The sequence below is a fragment of the Erythrolamprus reginae genome, chromosome 1, assembly GCF_031021105.1.
Source record: "Erythrolamprus reginae isolate rEryReg1 chromosome 1, rEryReg1.hap1, whole genome shotgun sequence".
Taxonomy (NCBI): Eukaryota; Metazoa; Chordata; class Lepidosauria; order Squamata; family Dipsadidae; genus Erythrolamprus; species Erythrolamprus reginae.
In genome coordinates this window covers 398,430,756-398,451,646 of record NC_091950.1, presented here as the reverse complement: position 1 = coordinate 398,451,646, position 20,891 = coordinate 398,430,756, and the positions used below count along the sequence as shown (strand labels likewise).

Genomic DNA, 20,891 nt, shown 5'->3' with positions numbered 1-20,891 from the left:
GACTTCAACTCCCAGAATTCCCCAGCCAGGTTTGCTTGGAAGCTTTACTGGCTGGGGGATTCTGGGAGTTGAAGTCCACAAGCCTGAAAGCAACCGAGTTTGGAGACCCCTGTAAAAATTCTCGTTTTATTAACCGGTTTTTAAGAACTCACACTTGACTCAGGTGTAAATGGAGCAATGCAGAGTATAATCTGGGGACCAGAGATTCACACTGCCCCCTTGATTATTTTAAATATTAGGGATTTTAGGTCAGTTATTTAGTTAATTAATTGCATTTGCCATTGTCATTTATTGTTTTTATTATATGTTGTAAGCCGCCCAGTCTTCAGAGGGGCGGCATAGAAACCAAATACATACATACATACATACATACATACATACATACTGTACTTGCATTTGCCTGAAATAAAGCCTCCAGTTAAAGCTGGTTTAATCCTTAGTCAGTTTTTTGCAACTTTAATTACATTAATATAATTTTTCAGCATTGAACTGTTGGTAATCTTGTTAGGAAGGATTCAGTCTTGTGTGGTTGCCTCCATTCTGATAGCAATAGCATTTATTTTTTTTATTATGTTTTATTGTTGCTTGTTTCCGTAAGATTTTTAATATTGTTTCCTCATTGCTTATTTGACCCCTACGACAATCATTAATTGTTGAACCTCATGATTCTTAACAAATCTATATTTTATTTTATGTACACTGAGAGCGTAGGCATCAAAGACAAATTCCTTGGGTGTCCAATCACACTTGGCCAATAAAGAATTCTATACTATTCTGCTTCATAGTGCTTTTAGTCCTAAGCAGTTTACAGAATCAGCACATTGCCCAATAGTCTGAGTCCTCATTTTACCCACCTCCAAAGGATGGAAGGCTGAGTCAATCTTGAGCCGGTGGTGAGATTTGAAGTGCTGAACTACAGCTAGCAGTTAGCTGAATTAGCCTGCAGTGCTGCATTCTAACCATTTGTATTCTGGGGGGTGTAGGAAATGTGGCACTATACAGTAGGCTTAGCTTGGGATGACTAAGTGATTAGCAACAAAGCTACAGTATTTTATTTTGTAGCTATAGTACTCGGCTTCCTTCCAATGCTTGAAGTAACAAATATAGAACTCATGTTTTCTGCCATCCCACTTTAGAAACTTGTTTTTAAATCTAGTGACTAGAGCAACTCATTTTTATTTACATAGTGTAGTAAATCCATAAACAGAAAATACCCGTTTTATAAAGCTACTGAAGATGGTAGATTAATCCTTTAGAGAAGTCGCTGGCTTATATCAATCATTACAGTGCAGTCAACAAAGCCTAGTCAGTCCTTTTTACATGCCCAAAATGGAAGACCGGATTTTTCTTTGCAATCTTCCAAAATTCTCACTTAAATCTTTGCCACTGAAAAACAATGCCTGCTACAATTGAGCAGAAGAATATCAGCAAAACTAAAGGGCTATGAAAATTGGGGAGTGTAAATACCCAGGGGTGAAATGCTCCCAGTTTGCTCATGCCTGTCAGTCATCGGACAGCCTGTTGCGAAGGTAGCATGAGGCTCCACCCACCTGCCCAGAAACCACTTGGGTTCTTTTACCCTCTGCGCATGCACAGAACACTTTGTGCATGTGCAGAGGGTAGAAGAACCCAAATGGTGGTGTTAAAGCAGAGCCTCGTGCTTCGCAACTAGCTTTCCAACGACCGACAGGCACGAGCAAACCGGGAGCATTTCACTCCTGCCTTTGTCTGTTCAACTACCCCCACACAGTATAGCCCCTGCCTGCCTCCCAAGCGCTAGTCTTTTCAGCATCTTGGCAGTGATTTGCCAGTGCAGCAATTTGTCTATGAAACTAGAGCCTTTCAAGAAAAATGGCAAAAATGCATCTCGTTCACCAGGCTTTTAATTTCAAACTAATTTCAACACCTTGATTTCAGTTCTAACAATTTGTTTTACATTTGTAATGCACCACCTTGAATCTAATTGCCCTAAGTCTACCAGAAAGGGACTAGAGTCATAAAAAGAGCAGGTTTTTTTAATGCAGTGGAAACTATAGAGAATGATATAAACCATGAATATTATGAAAAAAGACAACACTCATGGCCTGAAGAGGGCAAAAATTTAATGGATAGAAAGACAGTAACTTCTTATGCATTTGTTCAGTGCATGTAAAAAATAAATAGTAATCGTTTCTACAGAAGTAAAAGATCTCAATTTGTGAGTGCCAAACTCCTGAAGGTACTTTTCTTCCTCCTATATTTTTTGAATTACATGTTGGAAAAGGGATGTTGTTAACATGGATTCAGGAAACTGTTGGTAGAGATTTCCCACTCAAGAGGTCTTCCCATTCAGCCTTTGAGAGATGACATTCCAGCTCGCATAATTTCATCAACCAAGAGAATGTTGCTAGCAATAACAGTGCTGGAGAAAACAAGAAGAGACATTTCATTGGCCTCAATTTATCATTCATTTAGTAATAGTACAGTCAGCCCTTTTTTTGTGTGTTCTTTAAGAAGGTTCATACGGCCAATTTCATTTCTGCTTTTTCTTCCCGCATTAAAAGCAAAAATCCTGAAATATCAGACCCTATACCTATTTACTAGCATTAATAGTCTGGAAAAACATACCAATTTATTTATACAAAAATATACACAACCACATCTTAATTGTCAAGTACATTCTATATACAATTCCCAATGCAGTCGAGGTCATTTTTTAAAATAGCTATAAAATGTTACCTGGAATGAAGCAACTGTTTTTTAACATTGTAATTATCCCAGATTCCAGCTGCTCCTGCCACCATTGGCTCTCCTGAAAGACATAGGAGAAAGTTCATTAAAAGGCAACAATAATAACAAAGTCAGACAGTCTGGGAAAAGCAGAACACTCCTTAAAATTTCTCAGGCTTTCCTCTTATCTTTTTATAGTCCAAGGTCTTACAGCTGTACTTTCTCTTTTATAATCCACAAGTTGTTGCAATATTTTCCTCTCACCAGTAGATGGCACTCTCCAATACACAAGGTTTCCAGCTGATTGTAAAAAATATTCAATAATTATTTTAAATCCACAAAAACAAAGGGCTTTCTTTTTCACTAATTGCTTTCTATTATTTTTATTTCTCTAATTTAAAATGGTATCCAAAGTGAAAGGGATCTTCTTAGGATTTAAAGTTTTAGTCTGTTTTGTTTTTTCTTTTCCTTTGATAGTTCCCAGGTGCGGGGTTTTACGTATGCGTCGAGGAGAGTAGACGCTCCGCTTGAACGCTCCTCAAATGAGAAAATAAACATTGGATTTTAAACCCCATTGAACCTCTTGGAGTCTCAAATAAATTGGACTAAGGAAAAAAGTTAAAACTTTGGAACCTGAAAATACCTTGGGCTTATCGAAGGAGAGCAGAAACAACGTGAAAACAGCCTACATTCGGAACTGTGAGTAAACAATAAGTTAAGAGGAGGAGGGAAATGGCGGAAGCAGTCGGAGTAGAGCTCACAGAGAGAATGGACGCTTTGATGAAAACTTTTGTCATGGTCGGTCAGCAATTGAAAGAAATGCAAGAGTTGGTGGTTAAGACTGAGACCGAGTTGCAAAAAGTAAAAATAGAAGAGCAAGAAGTGAAAAAAGAACAAGCCCAGGATATTAGGGTTTCAAAGATGGAAGAGAACAGGACCGCCAACGCAGAAATATGCTGGAAGATAGATTAAGAAGAACAAATTTGCGTCTGAGAGGGTTTAAAGCAGATTTTGCCGATGGCAAAAATATGATCCAAAATATTCAGCAATGGTTTAAGGAGAATAAGATTGAAATTCAGGATCATCAAATAGAACGTGCACACTGGGTTTTTGGAGCGCGAAGAGACGAGAATCAACGAGACATCGTAATCAAATTCCTCTCAGAGAGAACAGCCGAAACAGTCTATAAAGAGCTAAGGAAAATTACTAACGTCAGTTTTAAAGGAGCCTCGATTCGGGTTTTGAAAGATTTGTCGGTGCAAACTTTACAAGCAAGGAGCCAGATGCGTCCGATTGCAGCAGCTTTGTTCAAGGGAAATATTCGTTTCAGCTGGCAATATCCGGCCATTATAATGGTTTTTCAAGAGGGGAAAATGTACCGAGCAAAGACGTTGGAAGAAGGGAAGGAGATGCTGGTAAAACTTGGGTTTGAATCCAGATTTAAAGCAACAGGCAGAAAAAGCAACAGAGGCGATTGAAGAGGGGGGTGCAACAGGAGGAGAGGGGGTTAAAAATCTTTTTGAACTCCTGCAATCAACATTCCCCATCAAGGAATTTGAATTGAAATGGCAAGCCCTCTTGGAGAAGGAGAAAGAACCACCAGATTCTTCCAAAATGGAGACGAGAGTCACGATGCAAAAAAAGAAATGAAACGTCTGTAAAATGTTTTTGTTCTGTTTGTTTTATATAGTAAGAAAAAGGCTAAGGTTTGGTCCTGATTCAATTTAATATCTGTTTTAACTTTAATCAAATTAAGGGAGATTTGGGGAGGGGAGTGTGGGGTTTTATTTCCTTTTTTTTTAAAAGAAAGGGTGTTGGGGGGGAGCAACAATTTCGGTGGAACCGTGCCCTCAATGGTGCCTGACCAAAACAGCGGATCCCCCCCCCCCCGCTTTTCTCTCAGTGTGAAATTCGGGGGGAGGCACCTGGGTGGGAAGATTCTTTTATAAAAATGAAGAACTTAACAGAACTCTGGGTTACAGGAGGGAGAAACGTTAAATGGAAATATTATGAGTGTTCGAACAATTATGGCATTAAATATAAACGGTCTTGCATCGCCTCCAAGAAGGCACAGACTATTGAAATTAGCGAAAGAAAATCATGTGGATTTTTTATTTCTTATTGAAACCCATAAGGGACGGAAAAGAACAGATAAACTGATAGACAGCAATGAATGGGAAGGTATTTTTGAATCTAGAGGGAAAACAAATAGTAGGGGAGTAGCCATATTAATAAATCAAAGGAATCCATTTCAGGTGATACAAACAAAAGGGGACAAAGAAGGAAGATTATTATTTGTAAAAGGAAAAATAAATCAAATGATAATAATACTAGCGGTAATATATGCTCCAAATGTAAATGCTAAACAATTTATTATGAATGCAAAACGTAAATTGGATTTATTTTCAGAAGGGATGGTGATATTTGATGGGGATTTCAATGTAGAAATAATGGCTAATAACAAAGAAAAGAAACAATTAAATTTAAATAGATTAAATATGATAGATCTACATGCTGATAACTCAAATTGAGGAACATATTATTCTGTAAGACATAAGTTTAGTTGTATTGATTATATATTTATGAATAAAACAGGAAATATCCAAATTAAAAAAGCAGAAATTAAGAGTAATTGGATATCTGATCATGCACCCATAACAGCAGTCATAAAAATAAACTCCATTAGTAGACAAAGAATTTGGAGATATAATACAATTGTTTCAGTAAGCGAAAAAAATAAGGAAAAGATTCAGAGAGATATTGAAAATATTAAAAGAATCAAAAATACAAGGATAAGAGAGATGAGAAGAAAAATTTTACACAAATGGTATTATACACCAGTACAATTAGCACGCTTTCAAACGAGGATGAAAAATTGTTGGCATGGATGTAAGGAAAAAGGAGTATTTATGCATATGTTTTGGGAATGCAGTAAAGTCCAAAATTTTGGAAGCAAATACAAACGGAAGTGAATAAAATTACGAATAGTGACTGGAAATTAACCAAGGAAGCAGCATTATTGATAAAAAATAGTGAGGTAAAAGAATATGAAGAAATTAAAACTGCAGCAATAGAAAGTGCCCAAGCAACTATAGTGCTTGGGTGGAAAGATGCTAATAAATGGACGATAAAAAAAAATTGGTGCAGGTACATGGTGGATCACATTCACTATGAAATTATGGAAATTAATTACATAATTATAATGAAGAGAAATTAGTAGCAATAATGAGGCGGTGGGAAAAGGTTAAAAACCATATATTAATATTAGTAAGCGATGCAAATGTAAAAAATAAAATTCAATCACTCTATAAAGAATGAGCAATGTAACCCGGAGCTGAGGTAAATGAAAGATATAGAATTGAATCTTCCCTGGTGGAGGGATATATGATTTTGTTTGTCTGGTGATGGCACACACATTTATGTTTGAATTTATGTATATTTTTCTTTTTGTTGTTAAAACTTTAAAAAATCAATAAAATTTATTTTAAAAAAAAAGATAGTTCCCAGGTGCCAATTAGTTGCTATTTCAACTTAAGAAGTCTTTAGAAATCAAAACTGAAAAACTGCTTTTACCTGTGAGTTGGGCTCTTTTCTCGCCTAGTTGCAGCACTTTGTCCATTTACTGCTGCTGCGCCTAAACATGGCCTTGTTGCGTCAGATTTGAATGGCGTAATAAGGGCCACCACCAATCTGAAGTGCTTGAGGTGCTTGCTTGCTCCTCTGGGTCGTCTTAGACGCCTCTCCTTCAAAGATTTCTAGCCTGTCTCACCACATTTCCGGTCTACTCCTATTCCATAGACTTTTGTTAGATTGCCAGAGTTGTTTTGTTTTATAAAGGACCCTCTGTGCAAAGTGGTTTGGAAAACTAAAGACCTGCATAAATATTCTATGAAGTTAAAATGGTTTACAAACTGGAAAGGAATTTTCTTTTTCTTTTGGGAGCAATCTGCAACTTTCGAAGCCAGTTTCCAATAAATCGACGGGGGGATATCTGATTTACTTCCCAATAGTGTGATTCACTTAACATCCCCATGATTCGCTTAATGACTGTGGTAAAAATGAACCATAAAATTGAGTCCAGTCAACTTGCTTATTATTTATTTATTATTTATTATTTAGATTTGTATGCCGCCCCTCTCCGAAGACTCGGGGCTTAATGACTATACCTCCTAGCAACCTTAATTCCAGTCCCAATTGTGATTCCAGTTGAGGATTGCATGTACAACAAATGTTTGTAGTCTGTCCACGCTGGAGTTATTAGGAACATGATCAAGCCTTCTTTATAATATTCAGATTTGTAATCTTTTTAGTTACAAGTTTATTTAACTGCTAAATTGTCAGAAATAAAAGTACAACCGTTATCACAAGTTCACCTCAATAAATTCTAAATGAGAACATCATCGATAAAGGAGAATGCTTGCAGCTCAGGGCTGAACTGTGGAGTGCTTGGTGCTGTCTGAGGTTGGTTGGTTGTTTTGCAGATAATTCATTACCCAAACTAGGCAACATCATCAGTGCTGGTGTTATTTAGTTTGCATAATGAAACATCTGCAAGAAAAACAAATTCAGACAGCACCATAGACCACCTGAGAACTTTGTGTTGGTTTAGTGCTACTATTTTCTGGATAAAAGCTTGCAACTGAACTAGTTTATAATAACGGTCATTTTCAAAAATCATCACCCATCTGCTACCTTAGTTTGTAAAAGAAAAAACTTTGATGACCATAACATACCCAGCAGTTTGGAATTGTGAAGTAAGCCCGCCAATCATGCCATTCCCAGCCACTGTTCTGTACTCACCAGAATTTAGGTCCACCCCCACTAGTTGTCCAGAATCAGCATATTCTGCTTGAACTTTAACTAGTGTTTCCTGAGGGTCGTAGCCAGCATTCTGAGCAAGTACCTGTAAGAATAAATAAAGGGGGAATAAGAATAAATAAAGGGGTCTGAGGAGAGGGGCGGCATACAAATGCAATTAATAACAATAATAACAATAACAATAACAATAATAATAATAATAATAATTTCTATTGTTCACTCTGTCAAAAAGGAGTTATTTGGTATTTAGTGGAGATAAATGCCCAATATATACTTAGAACTGACTGACCCCCCCCTTCATTTTCATTTCAGCTGTATCTCTGCTGACAACTGGAAAGTCTTGCTGATAGTAACTATAGAGCACAAGAATATTTTAGATGTTTTTGTCTAGAAGCTTCCTACCTTAGGGATGATTAGCAATGCATCAGCAAATGCCTGAACCCCCAGTTGGCTTCTTCCTTTTACATTGGGCTTATGTTTCATAAGGGCATCAGCTATTGTCACCTCCAAGGCTCCAGCACCGGGAACTACACAGCCTGGAAAATCAAAAATAATTTGTTAACATCAGTCCTGCAACGAAATGCAGGACAGATGTCCAAGGAAATAGTATTTAAAGAAGGAAAACCATGTTTCTTAAATATAAAACTTTTTGGTGTTCTCAAGTCTTCTTAAATAAAGAGTTTTAAGTCTGAAAATCTTTTCAAACACAACACATGTTGTATGCCTCTGATGTTTGTACAATAATCTACATGGTAGTCTTATTCTACCTTTATTGCCTCCTCCCACTATACATCTATGTACATTTAAAATATTTTTAAGTTGAAAGGAAGGACAGTAGAAACTATAATTATTTTAAAATATTGAATCTCATTTACCTGAGGTTTTAGTGCATTATTATGCTTCAGTTTAGGAATGAAGTGGCATGGTGGTGGTTGTAATTGCCGTAGCGGTGTATTGTAAGTTGCAACACCTATGCTTAGTTACACTAGCACAGGCACTATTAGCAGCCCGAGCTGGTGTGATAGTTCTATTTTATGAGACAGTTATATTGTTTTGTTAGCCATCACCACAATCTCAATTACATTGGTACTCACATAGCCAAAACATACCAATAGCAAACAAGAGGTAGCTCTGGGCCTATCTAAATTTAGCAACACAAAAGTATCCTGAAGCAATATATTGTTCTTCCTTCCACAACAAAACCTTGAAATATGAAGGATGCTGAACATAGCATTTTAAAACACATTTTCTTACAAACACAATTTTCCTTTTTTGAGACCCTTCCTAAGCAGCCCCATTCATGAAGTATTAGAGTCCACTCCACTATTCAAATTACCCCAAACTTTACTTTGGAGTAATTTTACTTTTACTCCAAAGTAAAATTAGTGAACCAAAGTAGGCAACTGTAAGATGCTAAAATTAAAGACCAGAGAGATGCAGATTTCACTCCACAGACAAAGAAGCTCTCTATTCAGTTCAATCTGTCCCTAAAAACTGCTTTTGTTGGAAAAATCGGAGATGGGAGTATGAATGCCACTTTGAACTCCTGGACCTCTTTTCAATAAAAATGAATTTTTGAATCAAATGTATTAATTGAAGTAATATTAAAAGAAAGCTTCATTTAATCAATTGGCTAATCTGAGGCCACGAAAATAATGAAGTGCTTTTAACCTACTCACCATCTTCAATGGCATTTTTGACAGCACGCAGTCCATCTCTTACAGCATCCTTGATCTGTGTCAGTGTGTGCTTATTCGGTCCCTTGATCAACAAAGTCACAGAACGAGGGTTTTCACACTTCTCAATAAAAGTGTATTTCTCTTCACCCTGTGCAGGGAACAATTCAGACATTATTTAAGGATCATAAACGCTAAGTATGTGATATACATTTGATTTTCTATTTTGAACAGTACATTTATTATATTCTTATCTGCTTTTTTAAAAGCTCTGAGTTTGTTCTATTAATATCTAAGAATTCCAAGATTAATTTATCATACTTCTAAACCACTTACCTCCCTCAAAGAGGAGCTTTAATTCTATGAAACATTCTTCCACCCATCCATCTACCCACTTGGCTCATGAATAACACAACACAATTAAATTAGATATTAATTATAATGTTTGCCACAGAAATCAAACTGAAAAGAATTAAAGACTTTAAAAATCAAACTCACCAAGGTATATTCATAGACAAGACCTGCATGTCCCAGGCAATCAGTGGAGAGGTCATCTACAGAATTCATAGCAACACCTCCACAGGCAAGAGATAACCTGAACATAAGATAATAAATATGCTTAGATATTTCTGTTATAGTCTGGATTCACATATTGCGGTATACTTCATTTGCTAACATGCTTAGCAAGTTGTGAACCCACAGCTGTGACTAATTCAGTAAACCAGGACTTAGGCTGGTGGCAATAGCTGTTCCTCTTTTTAAATAGAACCAAGAATGTTAAGCAGTCCTTTTATCCTAAAAAGGAATCAATGTGTGAATATCTTTATGTAATACTAACAATTCAAAGTGATTAATTTATACCAGTATTCTAAATTTATTTTGAAGAAATTTTAAAGATAATATTGTTTATAAATTTCCAAATGTTTTTCAAACATCTACGATTAGAATTATAACGTAAGAACACTCCTCTCAAAAGTTTTGGATGTCACTTTTCTGGTTTACAGTAAGATGCGGCTAAACATTTTCAAAGGAAAAAAACCAGCAGTGTCAGCCCAAGGCAGTTCCCAGGTTCTTGCAGAAACTGACCTCTCCATATTTCTTCGCTTTGCTCTGCGCAGTGCCACTATCCCTTCTTTTGCAAGTGCATCCAGGGAGAAAGGATCAATCCCCTGAAAAAACAGAACACTGTGCAATAAGCAGATCTACTCAAATTTAAATAAAGCTTATATTGAAAAATTAAATAAAGATGCAACTACTATACCATAATTTAATGGACCACTGGGGTTCCTATTATAGCCACATGGCTATTAATGAATTTATTATTAGCTTATGTTATTTGCATTATAAAATGTCATCTGACTCTCAGAGACTCGGATTATTAACACAAGATGCAAGTAAAACAATGTTTCATTCTCTCTGGCCCATTTTATGTTAAAGACCCATTTCTTAGGCAACCATCTCAATACCCTTCTCTTACCTTTTGGTTGATGACAATAAAACCTTTATTTGAATCCCCAACAACTGAATTTTTCAACTCTATGATTTTATTCACTCTTTCTTCGATGAACTTTCTTTCTGCTTTAACAAGCTTTTCTCTTTCTTCTGCACTCTTATAAAAGAATCCAGAAGTCACCTCTCTGGGGAAAAAAATATGCTGTCAGTATGGCTGCATTACTATTACTATTTGTTTTTCTCATTGTTCATATCACCCATCTCCTCCCACTTATGACTGTATGACTAACTTGTTGCTTGTATCCTTACAATTTATATTAATATTGCTTATTTGAACCCTATGACAATCATTAAGTGTTGTACCTCACGATTCTTGATATATGTATATTTTCTTTTATGTACATTGAGAGCATATGCACCAAATTCCTTGTGTGTCCAATCACACTTGGCTAATAAAAAATTCTATTCTAATTCTATTCAACAGGAAACCATAAAAAGTAACCTAAGCCTTGGAGGTCAAATTTAACTGTCATTAATTACGTGGAAAAAAATCCAGGCAGTTTTCTTGGCAACTATATAGTTTCCCATTGGCACCTTCCAGGATTTTTCATCTCTCAAGTCTATTATATTATGTGGTGTCTCCCATTCAAGTATTAACAAGAACTGGCCTGATTTGCTTTCAATCCCAGGAAGCATATATATATAAAAGTCAGAAGCAACTGACACTAGAAATAGTGGATTTCAACAAAGAAGATCCTATAAACCAAATACCGAATTCCACAAATGTAAGATTAAAGAAGCTCAGTTTGCAAGTTCCAATTACAGCTGTAAATTCTAATGTATACATACGTTTTTTCATATTCTAATGACACATTGCAAGTAAGGATGTAAGCATCTTCAATCCTCTTCTTCATGTCAGGATGACGAGCGCCATGGTCCAGGACAAGTCCCTTTATTAGGCTGTAAAAGATATTTTAAATAGCTTTTTAAGAAGTTAGTTTCAATTATTTATCCCTACTAGTCTCATGCATTTCATGCTAAAAATAGCACTCCTAGGAACAACCTAGTTGTGTATCCCTTTCAGATCCAAGCATACTGCTTAAGTACAGCATGCCACTAGATAAATCCGAGGCAAATCTTATTCTTGCATGGTGTCTGACTCCATTAGCCACTGCAAAAGCCAATGCAGAATTCATCCATGCTCTCGGTTCCAAGTACATCACACTTATGAAACTTGGGCTTTAATCCGTTTTAACAGTTCAGAATAAAATAGAACTATGTATTTTTATTTATTAGATATTATAAATCTGAAACAGTGTACAGTGATCCCTCGGTTAGCGCGGGGGTTACGTTCCAAGACCTCCCGCGCTAACCGATTTCCGCGTTATACTGGATGCGGAAGTAAAAACACCATCTACGCATGCGCGCCATTTTTTTCATGGCCGCACATGCGCAGATGGTGGAGTTTGCGTGTGGGCGGCGGGGAAGACCAAGGGAAGGTTCCTTCAGCCGCCCAACATCTGATCTGCTCCGCAGCGCGGAAGCAGCGAGGAGCCGAAGATGGGGTAAAGGCAAAGGGGAAACCCCATCTTCGGCTCCTCGCTGCTGCCGCGCTGCGGAGCGGATCAGGTGTTGGGCGGCTGAAGGAACCTTCCCTTGGTCTTCCCGCCGCCCAGGCAAAGGGGAAACCCCAAGATCGCTTGCCGCTTGCCGCTTTGCAGCTTGGAGCCTTGCTTCCCTTCGCTGCAATAGGCAAGCGGCAAGCGATCTTGAGAAAGAGAGAGAAAGGAGGGCGACTTGCCAGTCCACGCCCCCCTGGATGAACAGCCTCGCATGGCCCCAGCGCTGGGCTCCGCTGTTGCCTCCGCCCCCATTCGGCTCTGCAGCTGAGAGGCCTTCCCGGCAGAGCCCTCCCCAACAGCTCCCGCCGCCAGCGCAAAAAAGAAAAGAAAAAAAAATCCCCAAAAGAGGCAGGCACAAAGCGGGGGCACAAGGGGAGCTGCCCGGCAGAGGTTGCTTTTTTTCTTCTCGTGGGCAAGTGGAGGGGGGGGGGAGAGAAGGGAGGAAGAGAGTGTGAGAGAGGAAGAAAGAGAGAGAGAAATGATAGAAAAAAGGGGAGAAAAAAGAGAAATGAGAAAATGATTGAAGCATAGTGACAGGAAAGAAAGAGAAAGAGACAGAGAAGTGACTCTTGGTGATGACGTATGACGTCATCGGGTGGGAAAAACCGTGGTATAGCAAAAAAACCGTGGAGTATTTTTTAATTAATATTTTGTGAAAAACCGCGTTGCAGCGTTTCGCACTAATCGAGACCGTGCTAATCGAGGGATCACTGTAGTATATCTTCCACTCTAAGGCCCACAGTGTTGAACAGTAACTCCCACAATTCTCTGTCATGCTGGCACAGAATTCCACAAGATCCAATATCTGGAAAATACCAATTTAATAAAGGCTAAGAGAGCATGATGTGGAACAGTGATGGTTCCACCAAAAGGGGAATGTAAGACTGATACATTTCAAGGCTTTGGGAACCGAGCCCATTTATCTGATACCTACGTTGTGTCTGTTTCAGATTTGTGCTTCATCTCCATTATTTCAACCATATAAAGATCTATTGGCTCGTTTGGTTTTCTGATTGTCAGAATTGAATCGACGACAGCCTTCAAAGAAAAGAGAACAAGACTCCAGAATTTAGCAACTCAGCTATTCCTCCTTCAGAGATTCACTTCACTTTAAATATGGGAATTACAGAGAATCTATTTTTGGAGAACACTCAAATCCATGAAACTCACCTCAGTTAAGACATCAGCAAGCTCAGCATGGACCTTTGTGCGGAGAGAAGTTCTAGCAACATCTAGGAGTGTTTCTCTGTCCATTTCCTTTTCTACTTTGACCTGCTCCAGGACCTGAAGAGCTTTTTCTTTTGCAGCTTCAAATCCTTCTGTAATTAATCGAGGATGTAACCCCTAATGCCAAACAAAGAATTTTTAAAAAACCATGCACACATATGGAATTCCATACTCTGGTTATAGGCAAAATTCAAGTGATCAGTTTCCATAAGTAATTTATTTTTATTATTCTTTTGAAAAACAACCAACAAACTCCCCAGTTGCTGCGAGTTTAATCGCATATACATTTAACACATTATTATATTATTATTAATTGTAAAGATTAAGAGAAAACAATGGCAAATCTTTTTACACAAGAATAGATTCAATCAAGTGATTTCAGCAAAAACTATTTTACTTTTTAACTTTTCTAGATGATCGGAGGCTGCACATAGATATTTTGTACTGTCCTTTTGAATACATATAAAAGGAAAAACAGTCCTTTCAATGCAGAGGGTAAAGTACAGTTTATTCTTGCACAGAATTATGCCAAAGGAACTATGGAGCTCATTTGGTTGTTCACTGTGCAACAGAATCAGAAATTTCTCACATACTGTGGTCAAAACTCAATTATATACTGCCCCTAATCTGAGTAAATAAAAGTTCAGAGCCACAGGCAAAACAAAATTAATCTGTTAAACATGTTACAAAGATTAAATTTTTAATTGTTTATGTATATTCACTTTAATTAAATAAGGATGGTGCAACTAAGAGTCTTGTTTTAATAGCAAAACCAATAATTTCTTTCAGCTTTATTTAAATCTGAAAGCAAATTGAAGATGTCCTCATGCAGATTACAAATACATAACACTGTCACATACCTCTGAAATGTAGAGATCTGCCTGCTTGAGCAGCTCACCAATTATAAGGACATTAGAAGTAGTCCCATCACCAGTGATGTCATCTTGTGCTGTTGCTACTTTGGCTATCAAGGAAGCTGTTGGATGTTGGATTTGCTGATAGATGCAAAGAGAACAAAAATAATATTATCAAAATGTCATTCCTTTGCTTAGTCACCCATGACCTTGTCTGGATTACTGCAATATGATCTACATGGGGTTCCCTAGGAAGAGCATTCAAAAACTCCAAGCTTTTATTTGTTTTTATGCTTTATGATGTATGCCACACAGGGTGACTTGTTGAGATGAGTGGCCATAGAAAATACCACAGTACTGCTATGTGAGTTGCACTGTTGCCAGTGTGTTTCTGGGCGCAATTCAAGGTTCTGATTATCATATTTAAAACCTTCATGGCTTCAAAGCAAGCTGGCTAAGGGACTGTATTTCTTTTTATGTGTTATGATGTATACCATCCAGAGTCATTGTTGAGATGGGCGGCCACAGAAATCAAATTAAAAATGAATACATTCCTCCTCCTTTATTATTGTGCTTTGTTATCAATTTTATCATTGAAGAAATAATCCACAGTAATACCAGCAATGTATATATTCTAATCTGAACCATAAAAGCAGAGAAAAGCTTATGCTGTTACCAACAAATTCTTTGAGACAATTGTTATACAATTCAAACAAAACACAGCATTTTGTGCTAAAATAAAATCATCACTAACTTTGACATAACTTTAGTAAAACTTTTGGCCTATATCACCAATAGTCTGCTCCTAGTAAGATCTAACAACATGCTTCTTTTCTGCATGTAAATAAAAAATTCTAGAAGATATTGTATTACTTGATATTTTAAAATTATGTTCTTGGAAGAGAAGGAAAAACTTACCATCTCATGAAGCAGGACATTGCCATCTTTGGTAAGCTTGATATCACCAGCACCAGATACAAGCCTACGGAAAACAGAAAAGCCATCAGCCCTCAATCCCAGTTCTTTTTCCAAGTTTTTGGGCAAAAGGACCTGACAAATTTAATTTACCAATATTACTATCCTTATTGTGTCATAGTAATAATTTTGCAAAAAGAGAGGTGACATTTCAAAGCAAATTATGTTTCCTTTCTGGGCTCCTCATAAATATCATTAAGGAAAAGCCTATTAATAAATATGTATATGTATCTTAATCCAACCATTATAATTTGAAATGAAGGATATGTTGTAAGCCATCCTGAGTCTAAGGAGAAGGGCGGCATTAAAAAATCAAATAAATAAATAAATATCATTACACGTAATCCTAAACTTGCAAGTTCATTTTGTGACTATTCAAAGTTACAACAGTACTTAAAAAGTGATTTATGACTGTTGTTCACATGACCGTTGTAGCATCCCAACGATTATTGATCAAAATTCAAATGCTTGGCAAATGACTCATATTTATGTTTGCAGTGTTTCAAGGTTATGTGACCTTCAGACAAGCAAAGTCAGTGGGGAAGCCAGATTCATTTAACAAATGGGTTTCTAATTCAACAACTGCAGTGATTCATTTAAAAATTGTGGCAGGAAAAGTCACAAAAATGTCTCACTTAGCAACATAATTTTTGCAGTTAATTGTGGCAATAAGCCGAGGACTGCTTGTATAAAGGACCCATATTGCCACCCCAATGTGGAGAATCCTGACTTTCTCTTTAGAGAAAAAGAGATGGGGACTTAGCAAAAGTATTTGAGGCCAATAAAATAAAACAATCAGTGTGAAAGAAAAACTTGTGTAACAAAAATCTTAAGTGTATACCACCATCACCAAAGCTCTCTTTTCTATTTTCAATTCTGGAACTGAATATCCTATTAATGGCAAAACAACTTCAATACTTTGGAATTGTGCAAGAGAGCTAATTTTGGAAGAGGTACAATTATAAAACTATGACATTGCCTCAGACTAAGATCTGGCCAATGAAACCTACCATGCTTTCATTCAGCTGACACCATGCATTGATAATTAAGCCAAGTACAGTGGTACCTCTACTTAAGAACTTAATTCGTTCCATGACCAGGTTCTTAAGTAGAAAAGTTTGTAAGTAGAAGCAATTTTTCCCATAGGAATCAATGTAAAAGCAAATAATGCGTGCAAACCCATTAGGAAAGAAATAAAAGCTTGGAATTTAGGTGGGAGGAGGAGAAGGAAGAAGAGGAGGACAGTCACTGCTGAAGGAAGAAGGTGAGGTGAATAAAAAAAATCCAAAACTTTAAGGCTTAAAAAAAAAAGAGGGACTCTGAGGCAGCAAGGAGGATGTGCCTCCCATAAACTGCACCAGAGAGAGAAACCCAGGTGGGCAAGAGGGGGGAACCTCCCACTCCTTTGACCCAAAGGCTGCTGCTGCTACCTGCTGCCTCTTCCTTCCCATGTTGAAGGGCTCCCCTCTCCTCTTGCTCGCTTTGTAGCCGGCACCTTTCCTTCACTGTAGTGACTCCTCGGTTTGGCTGAAGCTGAGTTGATCTGGCCGGGGTGAAGCGCCCTTTTGCCTTTCCGTGCCCAGATGCTCCGGGAGGCAACCTTGCACTGAGTGTATGGGAGGCAGCGTGAGGGAGTCACCACAGTGAAGTGGTTTATTCCCTCTCCAAGCGCCCAGAGAAAGGAAAATGCTCTGTTCGCTCTGGGCTGCCCAGAGCAAAGGGAGTGTTTTTTTCCTTTGGGCGCTGACAGAGGTTTATTCCCTCTCCAAGTGCCCAGAGAAAGGAAAATGCTTTGTTCGCTCTGGACTGCCAAAGCCTCCTTAAGGGCCACCAAAAGGCTCCTCTGGCAGTCCAGAAAAGCCCAAAATGGCTGGGACTAAAGGGGGAATGGCAGGAAACTGGCCGGGCCTTCGTGCCGCTCTCAAATTTCCTGGAAAATTTTTCTGGGCTTGGGTTCTTAAGTAGAGGCAAAAAAATCTTGAACATCCGGTTCTTATCTAGAAATGTTCTTCAGTAGAGGTGTTCTTAGGTAGAGTTATCATTGTACATGCTAACAGTGCTCCCCTTGTGATTGTGGACAGGAGGAAGCGGCAAACCCCTGCCCCCACCAAGACAATTGCGTTCAATTAGCATGTTTCAAATTCTGACTTGTACAAAAGGAATTGGCTGATGGGCAGGGTGGATAAAAATCAATGTTTTTAAAAAAACAATGGATATTTTAAATTTAAATTGATTTTTTAATTTAAACTGGTTTTTTTTAAAGAATCAAATTTATTTTAATAAAATACTTTTAGAGTAAAAAATCTATCTAAATATAGTTTTTTATTTAAGATACATCATTAAGTGGCTCAAAATCACCCATGAGCTTCTGTGGCTAGGTATTTTATTAGTCCAACTCCTTAATCCCACTGGATCTCTAAATTAGGCTTCGAGCATAAAATTGTACCATCAGCAGGGTGGATTTGATTTAAATCAAGTAGAATTAAATCATAATTTTAAAGAGCAATTGTCATCTCTGTCTCACGGACAGTCCCAATATTGCAGAATATACAGCCTCATGCTACATAACTAAGCTCCGTTTCATGCTGAATAAAATAATTATTAAATGGAGCTTAGTTATGTAGCATAAGGGCTGTATATTCTGCAACACTGAGACTCTCGGTGGGACAGAGATGATAGCTGCTCTTTAAAAAAAAATTATTTAAATCAACTTGATTTAAATCAAATCCACCCTACTGATGGTACAGTTTTACGCTCAAAGCCTAATTTAGAGAGCCAGTGGGATTAAGGAGTTGAGATTAATAAAATACAGTTCACTTCCAGACACTGAAGCTCATGGGTGATTTTGAGCCACTTGTGGTCTTTTCTATCTCGTGGGTTGGCTACTGTGGGGACAAACTGGAGGAGAGAGGCCTATGCTTGGCATCTCAAACTCAAGTACAAAAGGCAGGATGTACATTGAATAAAGATTCTTAACCAATTGCGTAGAGATAAAATGAAGCAAGGCTTATTGGTAATTAAATTGACCGAGGTGGAAAATATACTGCTCAAAAAAATAAAGGGAACACTCAAAGAAAACATCCTAGATCTGAACGGATGAAATATTCTCACTGGAGACTTTGTTCTGTACAAATTTGGATGTGCACAACAGCATGTGTAATTGATTGTCAATCAGTGTTGCTTTCTAAATGGACAGTTTGAGTTCTCAGAAGTTTGATTTACTTTTTATTTATTTATTCCAATACACAATAAATACACAATGAAGGTAATAGAGGTCACCTTCGAGAAAATAAATTTAGAGAAAAAATAGGAGAGAATATAGGATAAAAGTTACATTGTGTTATCCTTGGAGCTACATTGTGTTGTTTAAGTGTTCCCTTTATATTTTTTTGAGCAATGCATAAGTATTTTATACCGATCTAGAAGTTTATCATACCGCCCAATGCACTTTAACTAATTACCCGCTCTGTAAAGACATATTTGCTGTCCCTCTGCGTGCATTTGGGTTTTTAAAATAGCTACCACTCCTGACTGGTACTGCCTGATCCTTTCAAATTTTATAAAAGAAATCTCCATCGACAATGCTGTAGAAAGGCTACGTTCAAAGGTAGGTGGGGTTCGGGGGTTTTCGAGGCTATTTTGCGCACGCGCTCCCCTCGCCGCTTCCGGCCTCCAGCGCCATGTGGGTGGGCGGAGCTGAATGTGGCCCCACCCCCAACCCTCAGCTCCTATTAGCCCCTCCCTCTTTTTTCCTCCGTTCTCCCCACCCCCACCCCCAACGCCTTACATTTTCATGGTTCCTTTGGGCCCGAGATTGGTCCTGAGCACGTCCTGCAGGCCCCGCGCCGCGCTGATATTGACTGCCAGGGCTGCTTGAGCCCGCGCTACCTCAGCTTTGGGGTTGAGCGCCTTCACCGCCATCGCTCCCGGCTAAATTCTGGAGGAAGAGAAAAAAGGAGCCAGCGTACGCACGCTCCCGCCTGAGTCGACCCAGGTCTGACGAATCGAGGGGCGGGGCCAGGGACGTCACAGCCGCTTTCATTCTAGAATAGTCCATATGGAGGTCTGAGCGCTTGGGGTGCTATTGGGCCTAGGAAAGCCCGCCTTCCATTCCCATTGGTCAAATAGCCGCGTCGCTCAGGGCTGCCTCATATAACGGCCGGGGTGGCGGTTGGAGACGGTTGCTATGTAAAATGGTGGTGGGCCTAAGTGTGGGATATTCATAAAACTTTAAAATACTGTATTACTATATAATCTTATTCAAGTAATTTAAAAAAATATTTTTTATTTTTTCTCCACCATAAATCCATACATATGTAACAACACATGTATCTTCAATAAATAATATAGAAACTTTTCATTTAACATAATAAAAAATCCTAACTCTCAATTATCCATTCTATCTAAAGAAGAAAAGCTATATCTAATTTAGATTTAGCTAAGGGAGGGTAAAAACGCTCTCCCCCACCCCCCTGGAGGCTCTGTGGAAGTCAAAAATACCTTCTGAAAGCCTCTTAGTGAGCTAAAAATCAGCTGGCCAGCAGACACATGCACTTTGGAGTTGAGCTAGGGCAATAGCTCGTGTGCCAGCAGATATGGCTCTGTGTACCACTTGTGGCACCTATTCCATAGGTTCGCCATCACTAACCTAGGCTGTTACTACAGGTAGTCCTCCACAAAGTTACAAGGACACTGAAAAAAGTGATTTATGACTATTTTTCATTATAGAATATGTTCTTTACGGAATGTCTCGTGGTTAAGTTCTGTATCATGTCTTGGATTGGGTAACTTTAGGAAACTGGAAAAAAGTTATCCATCAGTTTGGGATGAAGTACTGTACTGCATCATCAATATTCTGCACTTATGTACAATATGTATATTTGTTACACAACTCTAACCTGAGCCTATTGGGAGATTGAGTAGAAGACATGACCTAATATCTGGAGGCTATCACAATTTGGATGTAAAAAATTAGACTCAACCCAAACAAGATGGAGGAATTCTCAACAAGGCAAGGTTGACTCAAACTTCCATCCTTCCGAGGTAGGTAAAATGAGGACCCGGATTGTGAGGGCCATATGCTGTCTCTGTTAAAAAGTGCTATTGCGGACATGTAAGCCGCCCTGAGTCTAAGGAGAAAGGCGGCATAAAAATCAAATAAATAAATACATACATTCCTGATTCAGAAACATATTGATTCTGGACTTGCTCAGTCTTTGAGTCTTGATAGACTTGAACTCCTGTGGAAAGGACAGTCCTGCAGTCTGGCAGTCCTTTTGGCCTTAGGTTTCCAATCTGAAGAACTGGGGGAGATTTTGGTTAGATTTTTGCATAGATGTGACGTGTGTGCAAGTTGCTAGAAGAGGATGCACCAAAGACTGTCACTCATGCCCTTGTCATCTCTTAATTAAACTACTGTGGGATCCTTGGGTCAGCACTGGTCTGTGCCATGCCAGAAACTGGTCTGCACAAATAAGCAACTCTCCATCCACAGGATACAGGCAGCGTGCCAAACCAGGTAACCTCTGGTCCACAGGTGGACAAAAGGTTGGGGGCTA

The 20,891-nt window shown here is 38.4% G+C and overlaps 1 protein-coding gene and 2 non-coding genes across 3 annotated transcripts; all 3 read right to left on the bottom strand.

The window, feature by feature from the left end:
• Positions 1–2,085: 2,085 nt before the first annotated feature.
• On the bottom strand, positions 2,086–19,448 carry CCT6A (chaperonin containing TCP1 subunit 6A). Its single transcript, XM_070735128.1, has 14 exons — positions 19,121–19,448; positions 15,277–15,340; positions 14,365–14,499; positions 13,448–13,621; positions 13,212–13,315; positions 11,505–11,615; positions 10,681–10,840; positions 10,290–10,372; positions 9,702–9,798; positions 9,207–9,354; positions 7,930–8,063; positions 7,510–7,612; positions 2,719–2,791; positions 2,086–2,401 (listed from the first exon to the last, which is right to left on the bottom strand). The coding sequence occupies exons 1-14, from the start codon at positions 19,252–19,254 to the stop codon at positions 2,329–2,331; spliced, it is 1,593 nt and encodes a 530-aa protein (XP_070591229.1). The 5' UTR covers positions 19,255–19,448; the 3' UTR covers positions 2,086–2,328.
• Positions 11,723–11,857, bottom strand: LOC139158210 (small nucleolar RNA SNORA15). The gene has a single exon (XR_011557612.1). It is a non-coding gene; the product is annotated as a small nucleolar RNA SNORA15 (small nucleolar RNA).
• On the bottom strand, positions 13,942–14,073 carry LOC139158213 (small nucleolar RNA SNORA22). Its single transcript, XR_011557615.1, has one exon. It is a non-coding gene; the product is annotated as a small nucleolar RNA SNORA22 (small nucleolar RNA).
• Positions 19,449–20,891: the final 1,443 nt, after the last annotated feature.

Coding starts and splice junctions, on each gene's coding strand:
- CCT6A (XM_070735128.1), bottom strand. CDS start 19,254: ATGGCGGTGAAGGCGCTCAACCCCAAAGCTGAGGTAGCGCGGGCTCAA. Junction 11,616..13,211: donor AAATCTGAAACAGACACAAC/GTAGGTATCAGA, acceptor TATCTTTTACAG/CCTAATAAAGGGACTTGTCC. Junction 10,841..11,504: donor TCATTAGAATATGAAAAAAC/GTATGTATACAT, acceptor TTTTTTCCCCAG/AGAGGTGACTTCTGGATTCT.